This window comes from Haliaeetus leucocephalus, unplaced genomic scaffold, assembly GCF_000737465.1.
Source record: "Haliaeetus leucocephalus isolate CR32 unplaced genomic scaffold, Haliaeetus_leucocephalus-4.0 Scaffold130, whole genome shotgun sequence".
NCBI lineage: Eukaryota > Metazoa > Chordata > Aves > Accipitriformes > Accipitridae > Haliaeetus > Haliaeetus leucocephalus.
The window spans coordinates 2667365-2685603 of NW_010972566.1; the positions used below are offsets into that span (position 1 = coordinate 2667365).

At 36.8% G+C, this 18239-nt stretch overlaps 1 protein-coding gene across 3 annotated transcripts in view; it reads left to right on the forward strand.

Annotated features, from left to right (window-relative positions):
• The window catches only part of FAM184A (family with sequence similarity 184, member A), a 48497-nt gene that overhangs the window by 16405 nt on the left and 13853 nt on the right, over positions 1–18239 (forward strand). For all 3 annotated transcript variants that reach the window (XM_010585849.1, XM_010585850.1, XM_010585851.1), the window contains exons 7-9: positions 114–239; positions 436–582; positions 16971–17183. In XM_010585849.1, coding sequence (XP_010584151.1) covers positions 114–239; positions 436–582; positions 16971–17183 — 486 coding nt within the window. The remainder of the gene's footprint in view (positions 1–113; positions 240–435; positions 583–16970; positions 17184–18239) is intronic.

Here is an 18239-nt window from a genome sequence, read left to right on the forward strand (position 1 = left end):
TCAAGTTTTATGAGCCAATTGTAACTGACATTTTTATTATAAATACACTTGTTTAAGGTTTGAAATACTTTTTTGCTGCTGATCAGTCTCTATTGTGAAGTTTGTGTTTGCAGGGAGAACTAGATCAGGAGAGACAACAGCACGAGGCAATGATTGCTGCCATGAGAGAAGAGGAAAAGTTCAAAGTTGACAGAATGGCTCGCGACTTGGAAATAAAATGGACAGAAAATCTTCGGCAAGTATTAATTTTTCTCTTTTATTCTTTAATAAGAAATGAAGTATGTATCACATGCAAATGCAATAGCAAATGAAATGTAAAGCAAAGGTTTCTGTTATTATCTAAGCTTTTCCAGTTATTACTGAGCTTTTAATTATTTTTTGCTTCTTGCACAAGGTCAACTGCATTTTAGTTATTTGACCTTTGCTTTTAGACAGGAATGTAATAAGCTTCGTGAAGAACTGAGGCTGCAGCATGAAGAAGATAAGAAGGCAGCCATGACTCAGCTGTTGCAGCTGAAAGAACGTGAAAAAAATGCAGCAAGGGATGGATGGCAAAAAAAAGTTGAAGATCTTTTAGACCAGGTAACTATGGTCTCTTTGAGAATTGGAAGGCCATTACAATTTAGTTGCTGGTAGTTTATTACCAATTAACTACATGAAATTGGTTGTGACATCTGTCTTTGAAATGAAATTTGTTAGCATAATGCTTTTTAAACCTAATCATTATTGAACCTTTACACTAAATGTGAATAACACTTTTCACAGTTTTTTGGGGGGAGTGGGAGCATGTTGACAGTCTTACCTCTTCACTAAAAGATTTTTGTGATTCTGTCTGCTCACCTATTCTGTAAATATTTACCAGTGCTAGTTGTTTGGGCTTGGAGGTATCCATTATCTTTACAATAATAACACTGTACAAGTCACTGAAAAGTCAAAATGTCCCTCAGTTTCTACAACACGTTTATTACAACTATGTCTTCTTCTTAAGTGATTTTGCACATTATTTTGGCATAATTTTTTTTATAAATACTGAATTTTTAATTGCAGCTCATATTTATAAACTCAGTTATGTTAGATAATTCATAGAAAATACTTGCTTTCTAATTTTTCCAAATTACAAATGCTACAGAACTTGTTTTATTGACTACAGTTTGAAAGAATAGCTGATAATTAACAAATACGTTTTAAAGAAAAAGAAATAGATTTTGGAACTCATTAAATGACTGCGATTTCAGGGTGTTGTTGTGGGATGGCTTTTAATTTGCTGTCTAATTTGAGAAGTCTAATAACTGAATGTGCACTTGATTATACAGCTTCTTATAGGAACACATAACAATTTATTTTGCTGACGAGGGAATTTAAGCTTGTAAAATCTTGTGGCTTAGGCTCATAAAAGCTGGAGGTTTTCAAGTTCTTGGTCTGTTACTTTTTACAACATGAATGTAATAAGATTTAGACTCACTTGATTTTGTTTCACTTGCTGCATTTACCCAAGCTTCATTTGCTCTTTTTAATTCTACCTACAAATAGCATTTTCTCTAGGAAAGTACAAATTGAAAGGCGTATGTTAAACTTACTGTAGTTTTAAAATACTTTAAAAATATTTTACTTATCTCTACCTTTTAAAAATACCATAATAAATCTAACCTACAGTTTCAGGATGGAAAATTAGCATGTTGCAAATGAACAATTTTTTTTTCTGCATATGGAAGAAATCTTGGAATCAGAAAGCTAACTGTAATAGTGAGAATTTTACTAGAGAATTTGCAGACATAGGAAATGGTCTGCATATGCAAAATGGTTGGTTTTTTTCTTCATTCCTTTTACCATACCAAAGAGCTGCACCATTTCATAACAGCATGTGTGTTCGGAGGACTAATAAGAAACTAAACCCTGGGAGTTGTGGGGTTTGAGGTTTTTTGTTGTGGGTTTTGGTTTGGTTTTTTTTTTCCTCCAGCTGTTGCTTTTCTGTTCCAGTGTTTGAGTTGGATAGGTATTTCATAAAGATTGAAAAGTTATAGTTGGTGGTAGGGAATTAAGCTTCCCTCTGTAGGAATCTACATTTTATCCATTACACCTGAAGGAGAGAGAATTCCAGACTATAGTATACAGGATGGGTGACTTAACGCTTAGAGAAATGGGTTTGTAGTAAGTTCCTCCTGATTGCAGTACACAAAGGGTAGCTTCTGAGAGTTGCACTGAATTGAATCATAGACTTACTCAGGTTGGAAGAGACCTCAGGAGGTCATCTACTGCAGCGTCCTGCTCATATCAGTCAACACTGAATTTGCACCAGTTCGCTTAGGGTTTTTTCCAGTCAGGTCTTGAATAAGCTCCAGGGATGAAGATTCCACAGCCTCTCTCAATAATCTCTTCTAGTGCTTAATTATCCTCATAATGAGTTTTTTCTTTATATTTAGACAGAACCTTCTCCATTTCAGTTTGATCATTGTGTCTCATTGTCCTGTTGTGCACCACTGTAACAAGGCTGGGTCCACTTTCTCTGTAACCACCTCATAGGTACTGGAAAGCTATTAAGTCCCACAAAACCTTCTCTTCTTTAGGCTGAACAAACCTAGTTCCCTCAGAAGGATATATGATCCAGTCCCAGCCATCTTGGTGGTACCTCTCCACTGAACATGTTCAAGTTTATCAACATCTGTCTTGTACTGGGGCAACCAAAGCTGAATGAACTGGAGGAGGAGACAGAATGTGCCTTCCAGGTGATGTGCAATAAGTGCCAAGTCAAAGGGACAGATCCCTTCCCTCAAATTACTGGTTGTTGCTACAGCCCGGTATGCTGCTGGGATTCCTTGCTGCCAGGCCACACTGCTGATTCATGTTTACCCCACTGTTAACTAGGTTGTGCGAAGCAGATCTGTAACCCAGTATGAACCAGTGCAGGGTTCAGGTTTAGTCCATCCCATGTAAAGGACTTTGCATTTGTCCTTGCTGAATTTTGTGAGGTTCCTATCAGCCCATACCTATAATGTCTATAGGTCCCTGTCGATGGCTGCCCTACCTTTCAATGTATTGTGTCCCCTCCACTGCGCCACGCTCCGCCTTCTACTCCTCCCAGTTTGGTGTCACCCACAAAGTCCATGAAGGTACTATTGGTCTCCTTCTCCAGACGTTGATAAGATGCATTGATAAAATGAATACGTCCTAGAGCAGACACCTTGGGAACTCCACTTGTAACAAGCTTTCAGATAGAGTGAATCATTAACTGCTACCCTTTCAGCCTGATAATCTGGCCAGTTCTCATATATCTGGTAGTGCACCCCTCTGAATTGTGATACAATCAAATACAAGGATGTTAAAAATCTTGCTGAAGTCAAGGTTGCAAACATCCACTGCTCTTCCCTCATCCACAGATCTAGTCATTTCATCATAGAAGAAAAATAAAGACAGTATTTTCATGGTGGAAGATTTTTGGTATGTGTTTCATAATGCAAAGATGACTATATACTTTGGTTGTGTTGATCTAGAATGATGCTATTCTGAGTGGAAACTGCATTGGGCCCGATTTGATGCTACAGGAACTACTGCAGTAAGCCTAGCTGTGCTTGGCAATCTGTAAATGTGCACCGGAAGCATTAGTCTGGTCTATACCAGCAGTACTATACGAAGATTTATCAAAATAATACAAGACCAAGGTCTTTGCTAAATCATTTGTAAACTCCTAACTTGACAGAAAATGAGGTCTACATGTGCTCTTTATGTTGAGAAAGTGTCTAGAGCTTCACCATTTAGTTGTATAAATGCTGTTCAGAAAAGTTGAATTAAGAAATTAATTGCTCATCAATATGGGTACGTAATTTTCTAATAGGTATTGATGTATCTCAGATTTGATTTAAAAACAAGCTACAAGGAAGCATAGCACCTAACTTGAAGTATACGAATGGCTATGTAAGCAAAGTATTGAAAAAACAGGTTTAAATGGATGGAGGGTTTAAATATAGTTACTTAAACTGTAGAAAAATACAACATAGAGTATGACCATCTTGGAATGCTGGTGACTGGTGCGGGAAAAACTGAATGAAGAGAGACAGCTATAAAAGGCAACAATTTAAAAAAAATAAACTGTTCAATCAAAAAATTATGCCCATAAAGTGTACTGAGCTGGTTTGGTTTTTTTAATTATGTTATACTTATCTACAAATTTCTGTCTTCTAGTAGTTGTTGCACATTTGATAGGCGAGATCTAGCTCTTGCATAAAGCAAGGTAATAGTTTTGCTTCTATACCAGTAATGCGAAGTGGTTCCTCATAGAATGCACGCAGGATTATTGTTATTCTAACAGTATAGCTTTATTATGAGTAAAATAATTCTCTTGAGAGAAAATGCTATTCAGCTGATTAAGTGCTTAAACACATTCTTGCCAGTTGCAAAGCATCACTTGCCATCTACAGTTAAATGTGGTTGGTAGGTTAACTAGATCAGTGTCTAGAGACCAACCATGTAGTTCTTATCTCTGATATGAGAAATGGTTCTAAAAGACATAAAAAGAAAGTGCTTTACCTTTTTTCCTGTAAATTGTACTAAGTATTTCTGCATCAATCCATGTGAGAGTTTCTTCATTAAATATGTAGTGAATTCAGATGTGCTGTCTCTTTTCCATTTCTCTTAGCTGTGTAATGGGCTTTTAATGCTTTTCTTAAAAACACTTTACTGCTGAGAAGGCTTCAGCCACGGACAAAATAGCAGGATTTTTCTTTTTTTAAAGCATGAGCGTGTTCTTCCTCCTGCCTCTCCGTGTTGTGCAACCTTCAATTCTGGGCACTGAAACATACAGGTTAAGACCTGTATTCTTCTTACCTATTTCTTCTTGTGAGAAATGTTTCTTTCTGTAAACTGAATCAAGTACTCTGATTGTGGATGAGCAAATATTGGTTCTCCCATCTTCCTTACTTTTCAGTAAAAGGTGCTCTTCAGTAAAATAAATGTTTTTGTCAGTGTTTTTTCCATTCTTACATAGCTTCATACTATTATGTGACCAAGCATTAATGTGACATTCATCTTTCTAACATTGTCAACTTTTTGCACACGAAGATACCATCTTCTACGAATGAGAATATTAGAAATAGTACAGTGAGAATGGAGAAAAGTATATTACATATACTTTGGTAGTTGTTGTTTATTTTTCCTGCTGCAAAGATTCTCTCCTTTTTTGAAAAAATTGTAGAAGTTTCCTATTCAGAGTTTGTTTCTATGATGGTGTGTTCCTTTCTAAACTGTCAAAGTAAATATGAGAAACTTTGATTTATATCAAAATGTTAATATTTCCTTCTGATATAGACATTATTCAAATCATAGTTTTTCAGAAAATTTCAAACTCAATCTTAAAACCCTGGCCACTGCATATGCTCTTGTTCATGAAGAGGAGTGCTGTAGAAAAGCCACGGAGCTCCACTGCACATTTGTAAATGCCCATTGACCAGGCTTCTATCAGAGGGCAGTTATTGCTCCGTCTTTATTTGCCTATGTGGAGGTGCTTACCGCAGAGCTGATGTGCATTCACGTTAGCAGCATTGGGAAATGCTACTTTCTTTTCCAAGCAGTTTCCCAGGATTACTGGCCTGTTCCACAGCCTGGGTAGTCCTTGCTTTAGAAGATTTGCTGTCGAATGGATGCTGGAAATTTCTACAGGAAATAACCTGCACCTACCCTCTATAAGTTTCCTGAAAGAAGGGAGATTAACTTTCAGCACGGCATCATTTTACTCTGCTTCCTGTCACTTGGTATTGTCCTGAACAGACTGTTCAAAGGCTTGTCTGTCAAACAGAGGGGGGTAAATTTCAGGGAACAGCCCCCTCATTCTCTTTGGGCAGTCCAGTATTCAGTAATACTAGTAAAGCTACCGTGACATCTAGTGGATGGTAAGGGATTTTGGGCAAGATTTAAAAAGCACTTAGAAATCTAAAATGCTGAAATCCGAAAGAATAACAAGAAAATTCATACCAAAGAGGGAGCAAAGAACAGAGAGCACCTGGCATGCAGTTCAGGATAAGGTTTTATGCCTCTTCTTTCCTCTGCAGATACTTTGTTTTTCCAAAGGAGCACCACTTTCTGCAGCTCTTGGATACTTTCAGAAGGGGCTACAGCTCTCAAAACTATGGTCTTAATGGGACTGTGCTGCTGCTCCTGCGGGCCTCACAGAGAATCAGGGGAGCTCTGGGCGTTTCTGCCTAGATCCAGTGTCCGTATACAGCCTGCCACCCACCACTGGTCTAGAAGAATCAGTACTCCTGTACTCTAAGTGGGAAACCTATGCTTTAAGCAAGTCAAAAACTACTGTACATGAGCGTGTGAATAATCATGTAATCCAGGGTCGCTGCAGCCCTCAGAGGGCCATCTGTTCAGGGTGCTTCCCCCTGTTTCATGACTGTCTGTACTTCTCAATAAAGAATCCCCCTTGTTCTGGGCTCCCTGTCCTACACAGAGATGTGATCCTGAAGGTTGGTTGGTGCATTTGTTCTATCCAGATTGGTCGTTGTAGTTTTGTCTGAAGCTTGAACATGAAAACAAATGTCTAACATCCAGCAGTACTATTTCTTTTTCTGAGCTTTTAGTTATGGTGAGCCCATTCAGCCCACAGTGCGCTCTCTTCATTATTTTGCTCTTTGTTTAAAAGATTCCGAATGTAATGGAGGAAATTAATTAAAGACCGTTTACAGTTAAGACTTACTCAGCAATACAAACAAAAGCAACAGAACAAATCAGAGTTTTCAAAGTATTTTCAGTGGGATACAGTAGGAATACTAACAAATATTAGCTTTGTTGCTCTGTTAAAGAATAAATGTGTTACCAGACTTCTTTTTAATCTCTCCTTTGGTTTCTTCTTCCTTTAATTTTTTTTCTCTCATGTTGTTGTGTTTAATTAAATCTAAAAATACATCTAGGCTGATGTTTGAAATTGATATCTTCATATCCAGAGAAACTTGTCTATCTGATCATAAACTTCTAATTGGAATTTAATATTACTGGGTTTTGTTTGGCAGTGTTTGAGTTAGTAAATGTGGAGGAGACTGAAAGACTTTTTAATTCTACCTGTCAATAGATGAAAACAACATAAAATTCTTAGTACAGTATGTAATTAATGATGCATGAGTCAGAAAAGAGTTTAATTTGATATTTGGAGTTAAGTTTACACTTCCAAAACTGGTAAATATAAATCTAAGCCAAATCCAACAGTAGCACTGTTCCCCAAATAAAATTTGAATCCTATATCTGTATAATTTTTCCCTTAAATGTAAGATAAAGAGTCTGGCAAGAATCTAGTTTTAAAACATTACCCTTCACCTCTTTGCTCCAGAAGATAGCTGCTCAAGTAACTTTTGCATAGGTTCAAGACCAATGGAAACAGTGGACCCTGGGAGGAATGAGAGGTAACTTATTAGGTGGGGCAAAATTCATTTAGGATTCAGCAGATGAATAGAATTCTAGATTAAGGGCACTTCTTGACAGATACCTCTGTGCTCCAGGAAGGATTAGCCAAGATGCATATATAATCTTTAAAATCCTGACAGCATTATGACAAATAAGTAAAATGAAATGAAGCTCTAGTACCATTCCAAAACCTTTAAAAATTATCAGGAGATTTAAATGATCCTCTTTTTCCCCTGACCATTGAACCTGCAGTTTGTCAGATTAAAAGCATATAATCCAAAATCCAAACAGGTAAAAATATGTCAAAATACCTAGACATTTTGCCTAGCGGTTTGTTAGGCTCCTGCAAGTGGAAAAGAGAAGAGCTCCATCTTTTTAAAGCAACAAGATAAGTACTCCACCTTGTGATAGCCTGGACACAGCACCTTCACTCGGGGTTGCTACAAACACAGGAGGAAATCAGGACCAATTAGATCCCGGAAATAGTTACACATTTCAGAGTGCCTTATATCTAGACTTCATTTTCCTCGATAGAAAACTGTTGGGTTTTGAGAGAGGGAAGGGGCTTTGAATGCTGCTTTTTCTTACCAGTCAGAGGGGGCAAACTTTGATGCAGCGGTTCATTCCTAGCATGTCACAAGCCTCAAGCCAAGTACAAAACATTGTAGTAGGAAACAGCTGCTTTCCAAATCTCTGCAGAGTCATCTGTCACGTAAGCATTGCGCAGCCAGAGACAGTACATCTGCTGACAAATCAGTCTTTCTCTTCAAACCAAAGATGTATCTCGAGGGAGAGTTTTGTGGTTCTTGTTATCAGCTGGATAAAATGGACTCACGCCAGCGGTCCCTTCAGCTTCTTCAGTAGGCATCTCAGAAACTAGTTTCTTTTCCTAACCTCTGATGGATGCACATAGGTTTTCTTCTTCAGAAAGATTAGCAGAATCTGTTGGAGGTCATTCTTAAAATGAGGCAAAGACTACATAGCAATCTAGATCTGCTTTGATACCACAGATGAAGTTGGATCTTCCCCAGTTAGGGTCTTGGGTATTGCACACAAATTTCTGTTGCCAGCAGTATTTTGAAAACTCTGTGAACTGTACACCAAAGTCAGGTCTCAACACAATTTGACATTGAAATATCAGTAAGAAAAGCATTACATAATTGATCTTTGGGTGCAATGAAGACTGATGCTAAAATTCAGTGTCCAGCCTCTGTAATCTAGTTGAAAGTAATTTTTAGCCAAGAGAAACGATGAAATGAGATAACTTCCACACATGCAATAAGCTAATATCCTGCAGGAAAAAATGCAACTGAATGAAAATGTGAAAATGTCAGTGGTGCAGTAAATTCGCTTCTTGAGGAAAATGACACCATTTGATCACAAGTATAGCCCCTGTGATAGTCGTGACGGGAGCACCAGCAACTGTTCATTACAGCAAGCAAAGCCAAAGCTTGCATAGTTTCAAATCTCTAAATCTATGCTTTACTACAACACAAATTGGCCCAACTAAATTGAAAAGTCAGCTTTTTTAGGAGAGATGTTAAAATAGAGGTGGGAATACAAATCTTTCTCTGTGTCTTGCATGCAAGCTCTTTCGGTCCTGCTGTGTCGCCTGCAGTGATCAGTGGGTTCTAAAGATGCAGCAGCCTCTTTGCTGTTCCTCTGGGTCATGAGGAAGTTCTCTCGGTTACACCCGAGGCTTAGCTGTGCACGTGCTGACGGTGGAGAAGACAGCACTTCTACTCAAAAATGAGACAGCACAATCAAGTAAAAGCAGGATAGCTAATACATATATACTGAATAAAGATGTGTTTTCAGAAGTTCCTGTAATTCCAAGAAACAAATTAATTCATTTGTACATCCTCTATCTGCAAAGCCTGATTTCAAAGAGAATTGAGCAAGGGTTTCTCATACCACAATAATATCACAAACAAATAATCTTGAATTCCAACCTGTAGAAATAGAGTGATAGTTAAACCCACATTCTCCCTTTATTTTTTTCTCATCACCTCTCCCCGTCATAGAAATACAGAGAGTGGTAACTATGCCTGCATTCTTTTTGCTTCTCATCGCTTTTTGCCCAGATCACGGACCCTGCTGTGGAAGTAGTTGTGAGGATGTTTTGAATTTTTAAGGAATGTCTTAATAATACTTCAGCCAGACTTATTGTGGAGTTCTCTATTCTGAATGTGTCCTACATACTTTTCAATGTGGAGCTGCATCTGATGATATTATTACACATTTTGCTGGAATCAGCCCCCATACCAATTGACTAGCCTATATAATTCTGATTTACTATTCTATAATGTATGTATTTTAGTAAATAATTTTCATATCTAATAAAGGATGAAAATAATAAATTACAATCAGGTTTAGTATTAATCCTAGTGAATCCCTGCTTGATTTCAGTGATGATTGACCTCTAGCAGTTTTTGAGATAAAGGAAGTTGGTTTTAATCTTTTAAAATATCCTTCAGTAATGTTTTGTAAGCACACATGTTTTGATCAAAATCTCATGTGATAATAAATTGAATACCATAAGTCCTCTTAACTATTATTTCTCTACAGGAGTATTTCTTGCCAAAGTTTGTAGTGTTGTCAAAGCAAAAAATCAGGTTTTCTTTAGCAGGGCTTTATTCCATTGTTATGTTGACTGAAAATCATCTTATTTTCCCACTTGAAGATTTTCTTGATTGACTTCTAAATCATCTTTTCCAGTCTTTTTTCCAGGACTGATATTTATCTACCTGTCCTACAATTAAATGCTTTTGAATAGCGATACGATACTTAGACTTCCAGGCTACTTAGGCATGTCAAATACATAAGTTCAACTTTACTAAAAAATACAACTTTTTTTTGGTCAGTGTGTGGTCTTCTTTTTGCCAATAAGATCTAAGCATTTAATAGGTTTGGGGGGTTTTTTTGGACAAGATAATTACTGTTCTCATTTCACAATCAGGAAATGTGGGTTGCAGAAAGATTGCTTTGTGTGAGGTTGCCTAAGAAACCTGTGACAAATCTCAATACTGAACTTAACTGGAGAGTTTTAGTACAGAACCTTCACCAAAAGTTCATTTTAATCCCATCTGTTTTCCCGCTCTCTGGAAAACTTAAATTTGGTGAAATCACATGTATTAAAATGGTTAGCCTGTCTTAGCACTTTTAGTTATAAGATCAGTTTGACAGCAAAGCAAGACCAGTTTCTTTCTTGGTGAAGGAAATCTGTTATTCTGCAAGAAGCAGGGAGCAACTCTCACTTTCTTAAAAGGCCTTTTTAATAGGGTAGATCTCAGACTATAGCTTCCCAGAAGTACTTTTACTTGGAATTTCTTTTCAGCGAAGAACATTACTAAGGTTTCTGCTTCAGGTGTAAAATCTAAGTATTTCTTAGTTGTACTACAGTGGTGCCTAGGTACATCTGTCAAAATTAACTCCCAAATGCTCTAGAAATGGAGCATTTCTTTAGCAAGAGATCATTCCCACTCTTAACAGCTTCCCCCCTAAACAAACCAGACAGATGGGAAAGGAAGGACAGGAAAAAATAGGTGGATTTGTTCAGATTGGCACTGTCAAAATCCAGTGTTGAAATGGGAGCTGTTAGATGCCAGTCTGTTGTCTTGTCCACTGGGGTATGATGCCTCCCAGTGTTACGCCCTTGCGTAGAAAATTGTTGCTTGTAACTCTCTTACAATTTTAATAAGATAATTTTGGATGTTCCACAATAATGTATTTTTATGTTGCGCCTTTTTGTAGATTCAGAACAAATAATAACTTCTTTTTGTATTTTGCCAAAGTATTATCTAAAAGTTCCCAACTATAGGCTTCCGACCTGGTGTCAAAATACCTGCTGTCTCCTGGAGAAAGCCATCTTCTTGACTGACCTGTGCCAAAAGGGGAAATTGGTCATGCTGGATTTGAAATTGCTCTCACTTCATTTCTGATGACTCTATTGTGTGCACGTGTGTGTGCCTATCTACACCATTCATATATATATGAACACAGAGGTATTTTTATAGATATACATATATATATGAATGATGTATATGATTTGTATGATCAATAACATTTCATATGGAACACTTACTTGGCAATATGTTTTTATTTTTTGCTTTTCATTAGCCATTAACACTTGTACAAGTGGTACATTAAGTCATTTTTTGCTAGAGACTTTCAGGAGGGGTTTTTTATGTACCCATCTCGTTCTGAATTTTAAGAAAAATAAAAAGTATTTTAATGTAAATATGTCTTTATTACAGACTAAACTCATTTTTTGCCCTTTAGCAGTGAAATTTGATCTTTAATATTATCTGTTTAATATGCTTGTGATATTTCAGAGACACAGCTGTTGATTGAGTCCTTATGTAACATCTTTTCTAATAGTAATGCAAATTGGTGTGCTTAATGATTTCTTCCCAAAATTATTTGCCATAAAGTAGAAAACAGTTAGATAATTCCAGAAGTGTTGTATTGCATAATATACGAGTATATAGTCACATTATGTTGAAGAGAGAATGCTATCCTGTACATTCAAAGCATAACACAGGAAAATGCATCATTCTGTTCTGTGTTCAGTAGTTTATATGCTAAGTCAAAGCAAGTCATATTTTTTTTTCCAGATAGTTTTCAACTTATTTTTCCCTGATCAAATTATAATTAATGTTCTATGTTTTACTCTCCCTTCCTTATCCCTTTTTCTTTTACTTAGTTGATTTCTGAATATTTCCCTTTATTCCTGTGATCTTTTCTTCATAGCGGCACTGTCTCGGTGAAGCTTTGCATAAATCTATCAGCAATGTAAGTGATGTGCACTTACAGCTTGTAAACAGGGCATGTTTGCACTAATAAACCTGCATATCCTGTAGTACTGCTTTAGAGCTTTAGCCTATGAAGTAGAATACCTGGTAATGTTTGAGAGGAGAACGTTTGCCGCTAGTTATCAAAAGCTTGTGTACTGCATCCATTCATCTGTGTAAATGTATATGTCATTGGACATCAAACACTACGTACATGGCCATAATATAAGCAGCATTTTTATGTCATTGTTAAAGCAAGCAAGCTTGCGGGCAGTGCAAATGTGTATTGCAGAGCTTTCTACAAAGCATGAGATTGATGCTGTGTTATAATTTGCAGTTTTGCAGTGCAAGTCATAATTGTAACCAAAATATTCTTTCTTTCTATTTTTTTATTTTTAAAATTCTTGCCAATATTTTTAATTTGCTGAAAACCTTGGATAAAAGTATTGAAAGTCCATAGAACAGTGTTTAGAGCTCTGAATCCTCAATACAGGAGTATATGGAAGGGACACTCCAAAGATATGCAAAGGGAGGCACTAATGTTTTCAAAAATATGCTCTTAAGGATATCAGTATATGTACTGAATAATCAAAATAATGTTTAAGATTATGTACTCTTCTAAAAATAACTGTCAGACTTTTAATATTTTACATACTTTCAACAAAAAACATATTTTATTATTAGAAGGGTAGACTAATCTGACTTGATTGTTAGAATCATTTAATCCTTATTGTCCTTTATTTTCTGTGTAGTCTATTGATGTAAATAGGCATCTCCAGACATTGACTCATTTAAGGCTGTGGTTCTGCAGTCACTTTAATCTGGTGGAAGTGTGAACTGCTCTCAGGAAGGGTATTCCTGATCTCTTCTAAGATGGCTTCCTGGCCAGATATCAGACTTCTCTTGGTCATCTCAGTTAAAATGTTTTCTGCATTTCCAAGAAAGAAAGGAAAATTGTTTTGCCCTTGGCCCACACTTAAAATGTTTATAAACGATATACTGAGAATTACCAGAATTTGGAGCAGGAACTTAAGTGAGAGACAGATTTAACTTCAAGCCAAAAATACATTTTTTCATGTCATCTTAATACAAATTTGGCTAAGATACTGTGGTCGACTCCATTTGAATGTTATCAAGAAAGGCTTTTTACAGTATGATGATTAAATTACCTGAGGTTGTGGCGGACTGAGCCGGACTTCCCCTAGAATTGTACCTCTTGGTGGCCATGGTGAATGGGACAGGGCAAAGGTGAGAAACCTGAGGGACAGAAACATGGTGAAAGGGACAAGTAAGAGTGGACAGAACATCTATCCAGTATCTCAGTGTTTCTGCCACAGGCACTCCGAGGAGGAGGAAGAGGATCTGAGTGAAAATTGTGGGATTTCCTTCTCATGAGATTTTTAAGCAGTAATTTGTGTATAGAGTTCCCACCTAGTGCAAAGAATTGGACTGAATAATCTCTTAAGACTATCCTAACTGCACATTCCTATGATACTAAAAATGGAGTTAGGAAAAAGAGCAGAGGAGGAGGAAGAGGAGAGGGAGAGATGCTGGAGTATGGGATGGATGGAAGAGAAGGAATAGAGGGGCTAGAGCCAAGTTGCAGTAGTGGTCTCAGGGCAACAAACAAAAAAACCCAACAAACCTGAGAGTTTATGGGTGTTGGTTACATAGGAGCAGAGGTAATCTAAAGAAGTGCAAGAGTTACCTAAAAGCACAGGGGGAAAAAGAGACCTCCAGACAGGGTCTGGGTTTTGCTAGGTGTAGTCTGGCAGAGAAACAGGTAATAAAGGCAAGGCTTACGGGCAAAAAGAAGGACCCAGGTAGGTATGAGGTTACAGAAAGGTGGGGAAAGAGAGAAGGGCCCAACAGTGAATGTGGGATGAATTAGAGTAGATGGGGATGTGAGTAGATCAAAGGGGAGTGTAGACAAGAGAGTTTTGGGTTTTTTTTTTTCTGGAGAAGGAGGATGCAGCTGGCACATTGCAATACCAGAAGATGATACATAGATGACAATTCAGAGCTGGCCATGTTGGCAGTTGCATGGTGCAAACTAACCGCCATCAGTGGAGTGAGTTTGTGGGGTTGAAGAGGAAGAATACAATATGTGGTTGCATTACTGGTTGGTCTGACCAGCACAACAGCCCTGGCCATAGTACGCCGAAAGGGATCGGCCAAGTAGTTCTGAGGCTTCTGAGGAAACTAGAACTCCACGATATGAGAGGCAAGTTTCTGTATAGATAAGCAAACGGTTGAAAGACAGGTATTAAATACAGTGTTACCATAGTGAAGGTGGATTATCAGTGGAGTTACACTGATGTTCAACATATTTTCTTTTGCAGGTTGTTTATGAATAAGTAAGGTGGGAAAGTTTGCAGCTTACAAAAAGTTATTCAGGGTGGGAAGCACAAAGACTGTCTGAAGAATTACAGAATAGCTGTAAAAAGCCAAGGGACTTGGCAATAAAATGGCAGATGAAATTCAGTGTAGAAAAAATACAGTGATACACAAGGGAAATAAACAAATTCTAACTTCTTGCGTAAAATAATGAACCTTACCTTGACCTGTTACAACTAGAGAGTAAGTTTGGGGACTACAATATATAATTCCATGAAAATATCACCTCCGTGCTCAGTAGGAGTCACAAAAGCAAATAAAACACCAAGAATATAGGAAAGAAACAGACAACATAACATGTAAAGCTGTATAAACCACTATATAAAACCAGGGTTTACTCTCATTTTAAATACCTTATGCTGGTTTGGTCTCCTAATCTTAAAAAGTAGAAAAGGGGCAAGAGTAGGGGAAATGTGATGATAGATATGAAATAGCTTTCATACAGGGAGTGACTCATTAAGCCAAAATTGTTTAGTATGGAAAAGGATGTAAGGAGGGAAATGATGGAGATCTACAGAAGCATGAGTAGATGTGAGTAACTGAAAAGGGAACTTCTTTTGACTCCTTTCCATTTCACGTATTAGAGGTCATCATGACAAATTGACACATCTATATGGAACTTGCCACAGGGCACTGTGGTTGCTAAAAGCTTTTATGGATTCAGATAGTGGCTGTATTTAATTAATATTTCTTCCATGAATTTGCCCCAAAATGCCTTTTCTGGTTTAAGAAAGATTGTTGGATGCTGGTAGACTTTGGATTCGAGACCCCTATGTTTGTGCCTTGGCCTTGTTTTCTCTGAGTAACCTGGGCTGGCCGTTTCTGGAGGCAGAACTGGAGACTAGACAAACCTTTGGTCCGACACTGTACAATTTGTATGTGATATTTATATTTAATGTAGTTAGTAAAAGGTTTTACATGTATAGTTCAGATTACAGAATGTAGTATAAGCCTTCACTATACTCCTTCAGTTGTAGCTAATCTGTTTCAAAGGTATCTGAAGTAAAATACTGTTGATACAGTATACTTAGAAGGTAGAGTATATATGCTGAGACACAAAGACCTGGTGAATTTGAAATGTAACGAGCCATGCTCATTTCATTCAAATTAATTTGCTTGTTTTGTTTTAGTGCTAATTTTCCTTTAAGTGTAGCTTTTTGCTTTCAAATCTGCTTAAGCTATGCCCTTCTGAAAAAAAACCAAAATACATGTTCGACAATAATGTTCATGCTGCAAGTTGTCCTTGGTATGCTGCTATTAATTTTTTTGTTAAGTGGTGAGCTTTAATGTTCTGTAAATCAATAAATTGATGTGCAATGTCGTTATTAATTTGTCATAATTAATTTTAAGATACGCTGAATCAAATGACACTATCAGACTTTCATTTATAATTCAATTTTATGTAATGCTTTGAGGCTTGAAAAGTATCCTTACTGATTGAAATTCTTTGTCACGTAGCAATTTTACTTTTCCTTTCTTTGAGTCACTGTAGAAAAATTCTTTTTTCGTTAAATCTTGTGTCCAGAATTGGAGGGTATCTCTCGTGTTTGGCTCTAAAGGGAATACACGTTTAGTATTTTCAGTCTGGAAAGATGTTATCTGATGTGAAAAACAAAGTATAACATTATTATAAAAAGAATATGGGACTTTTTCAAGGAGTACAGTGTACTCTAATGTATTAAAATGCTTGTTGGGTGAAAAACATCATTTGTAAAATCAGGTATTTCTAAGAAAATGAGTATTCGTGACTCAGATTGTTTAGATCTTAGATCTTGAAAACCAGCAGAAAAATCACTCTCGTATTACTGAGCTAACAAAAAAAAGGGGGGAATCCATCAACTGTAACATTTTATTTGTGATGTAGAGTGGTATGTTACAATTTCTTTTTAAGTGAGAAAAATACCAGTAAGATAGGACCATATCATATCAAAAGATAAAAAAAAATCAGTCAGTCTAGACATCACAGGCTATCCTCCCCTATCAGCTGCAGGATTTTCCTTACAGAACTGACATGATGTTCCCCTGTAGAACAGTTTATCTTAACAATCAAGTGTTTGTCTTCAGACCTTGATAGTGTCATTTTTATTGATCTTTATACAAAACCTAGAAGTAAATTTTGGTAATTTGGCCATGAAAAATTGTGTTATAGGTAGTGCTGTAGTATGAACTGACAGATGTGATAACCCTTACAAAACTATTTAAATGTAATTATCATATCTCTGAGATATAATATTAGCAACAAATTCAGCAGATGGATGACATTGCTTGTCTGTCTTTTAGTTAACATTCTGGCTTTAAAATTTCAGGTGTTTTCTTCTTTTGAATATTTTTTTTCAGAGTTGACATTAGTATTAATGACTAATGAACATTTGCTGTTCTGTTGTGGGTTAGATCTCCTTACTGAAGCAGAATCTGGAGATGCAGCTTTCCCAGTCACAGAGCTCTTTGCAACAGCTACAAGCCCAGTTCAGTCAGGAGCGACAAAGGCTGACTCAAGAGATCCAGGAATTGGAAGAGGAGCATCAGCAAAGGCATAAGTCACTTCAGGAAGCCCATATCCTTGCCTTTCAAAACATGGAAGAAACAAAAGAGCAAGAACAAAAGGCATGTTCATATGGATATTCCGAATTATGTAGAGAATGTTGCCATTTTAGCAATTTATGTACACAGTTGAAATAAGGGAAGAAAAGTATCTGCATAATTACTAAATTTCCTTCTCAGCTGATGTCTTATAGTAACATTTTTATCTAGTTAAATCTGATCAAGACATATTGAAAATCATCTCTAATACTGGCATTGTTTCATGTCTTGCTTTACACTCTACCAGTATATGCATATATAGAGAGAGGTATATATTTATGTAAAATTATTACCAACACACACATTTCTTTACAGTAGTTTGACATTGTTATCCATAACCTTATATTCTAGTTTTGATTTGGAATAGGTTTCTCTGTATTTTCCATTATAGTTGCCTAATTTCACATGTGTTTTCTGATATTTCCTGTCAATTGACTCCTTTTGTAATGTATTTTATGTTTTCATTATGTTAAAAACTGTATAAACTGTGTTCTGCAAGTTGCAAGATCATTTTCATGTTCAGAACAATGTCATGCCCAAGATATTTTTTTAAAACCTTAACTAAACCAGCTTTAAAATTGAAATTTTGGCAGTGCATGGTACTTCATAGGGTGTGTGTCTTTAAGGTTTTTTGAAGTTCAGATTTAGAGTGTACCTTTGCAATCAGTTTTCCCATTGTCCCCACTTAATGTACTTTGGTTCACATCATAGACTGGCCTTGGAGCGCACAAGGTGAAATGAAACTAAAAGATGTGCACCAGGAATGTTACGCTTCATACACTTAAAGAGGGAATAAACGTGGATGTCAGTGGGGAGCAAAAATCCCCAAATGTGTATTGTGTGCACACTAGACCTATCTATGGATCTGTACCTTATCATATTGCTTGCTATTGTAAATATATCCATAGATTGTTTTTTCCTCTTTTCCAGCTGTGAGCAGAACAGATTTTTTGTGCACAGGTAATCTTGATAACCATCAGCCACTGAAAAGAAAAGATAAAGTAGTAGCATAACTTAGTGAGAGGAGAAAATATGAGCAATATTAGTGCATTTTTAATAATTCCTGGAGTATGCCAATGC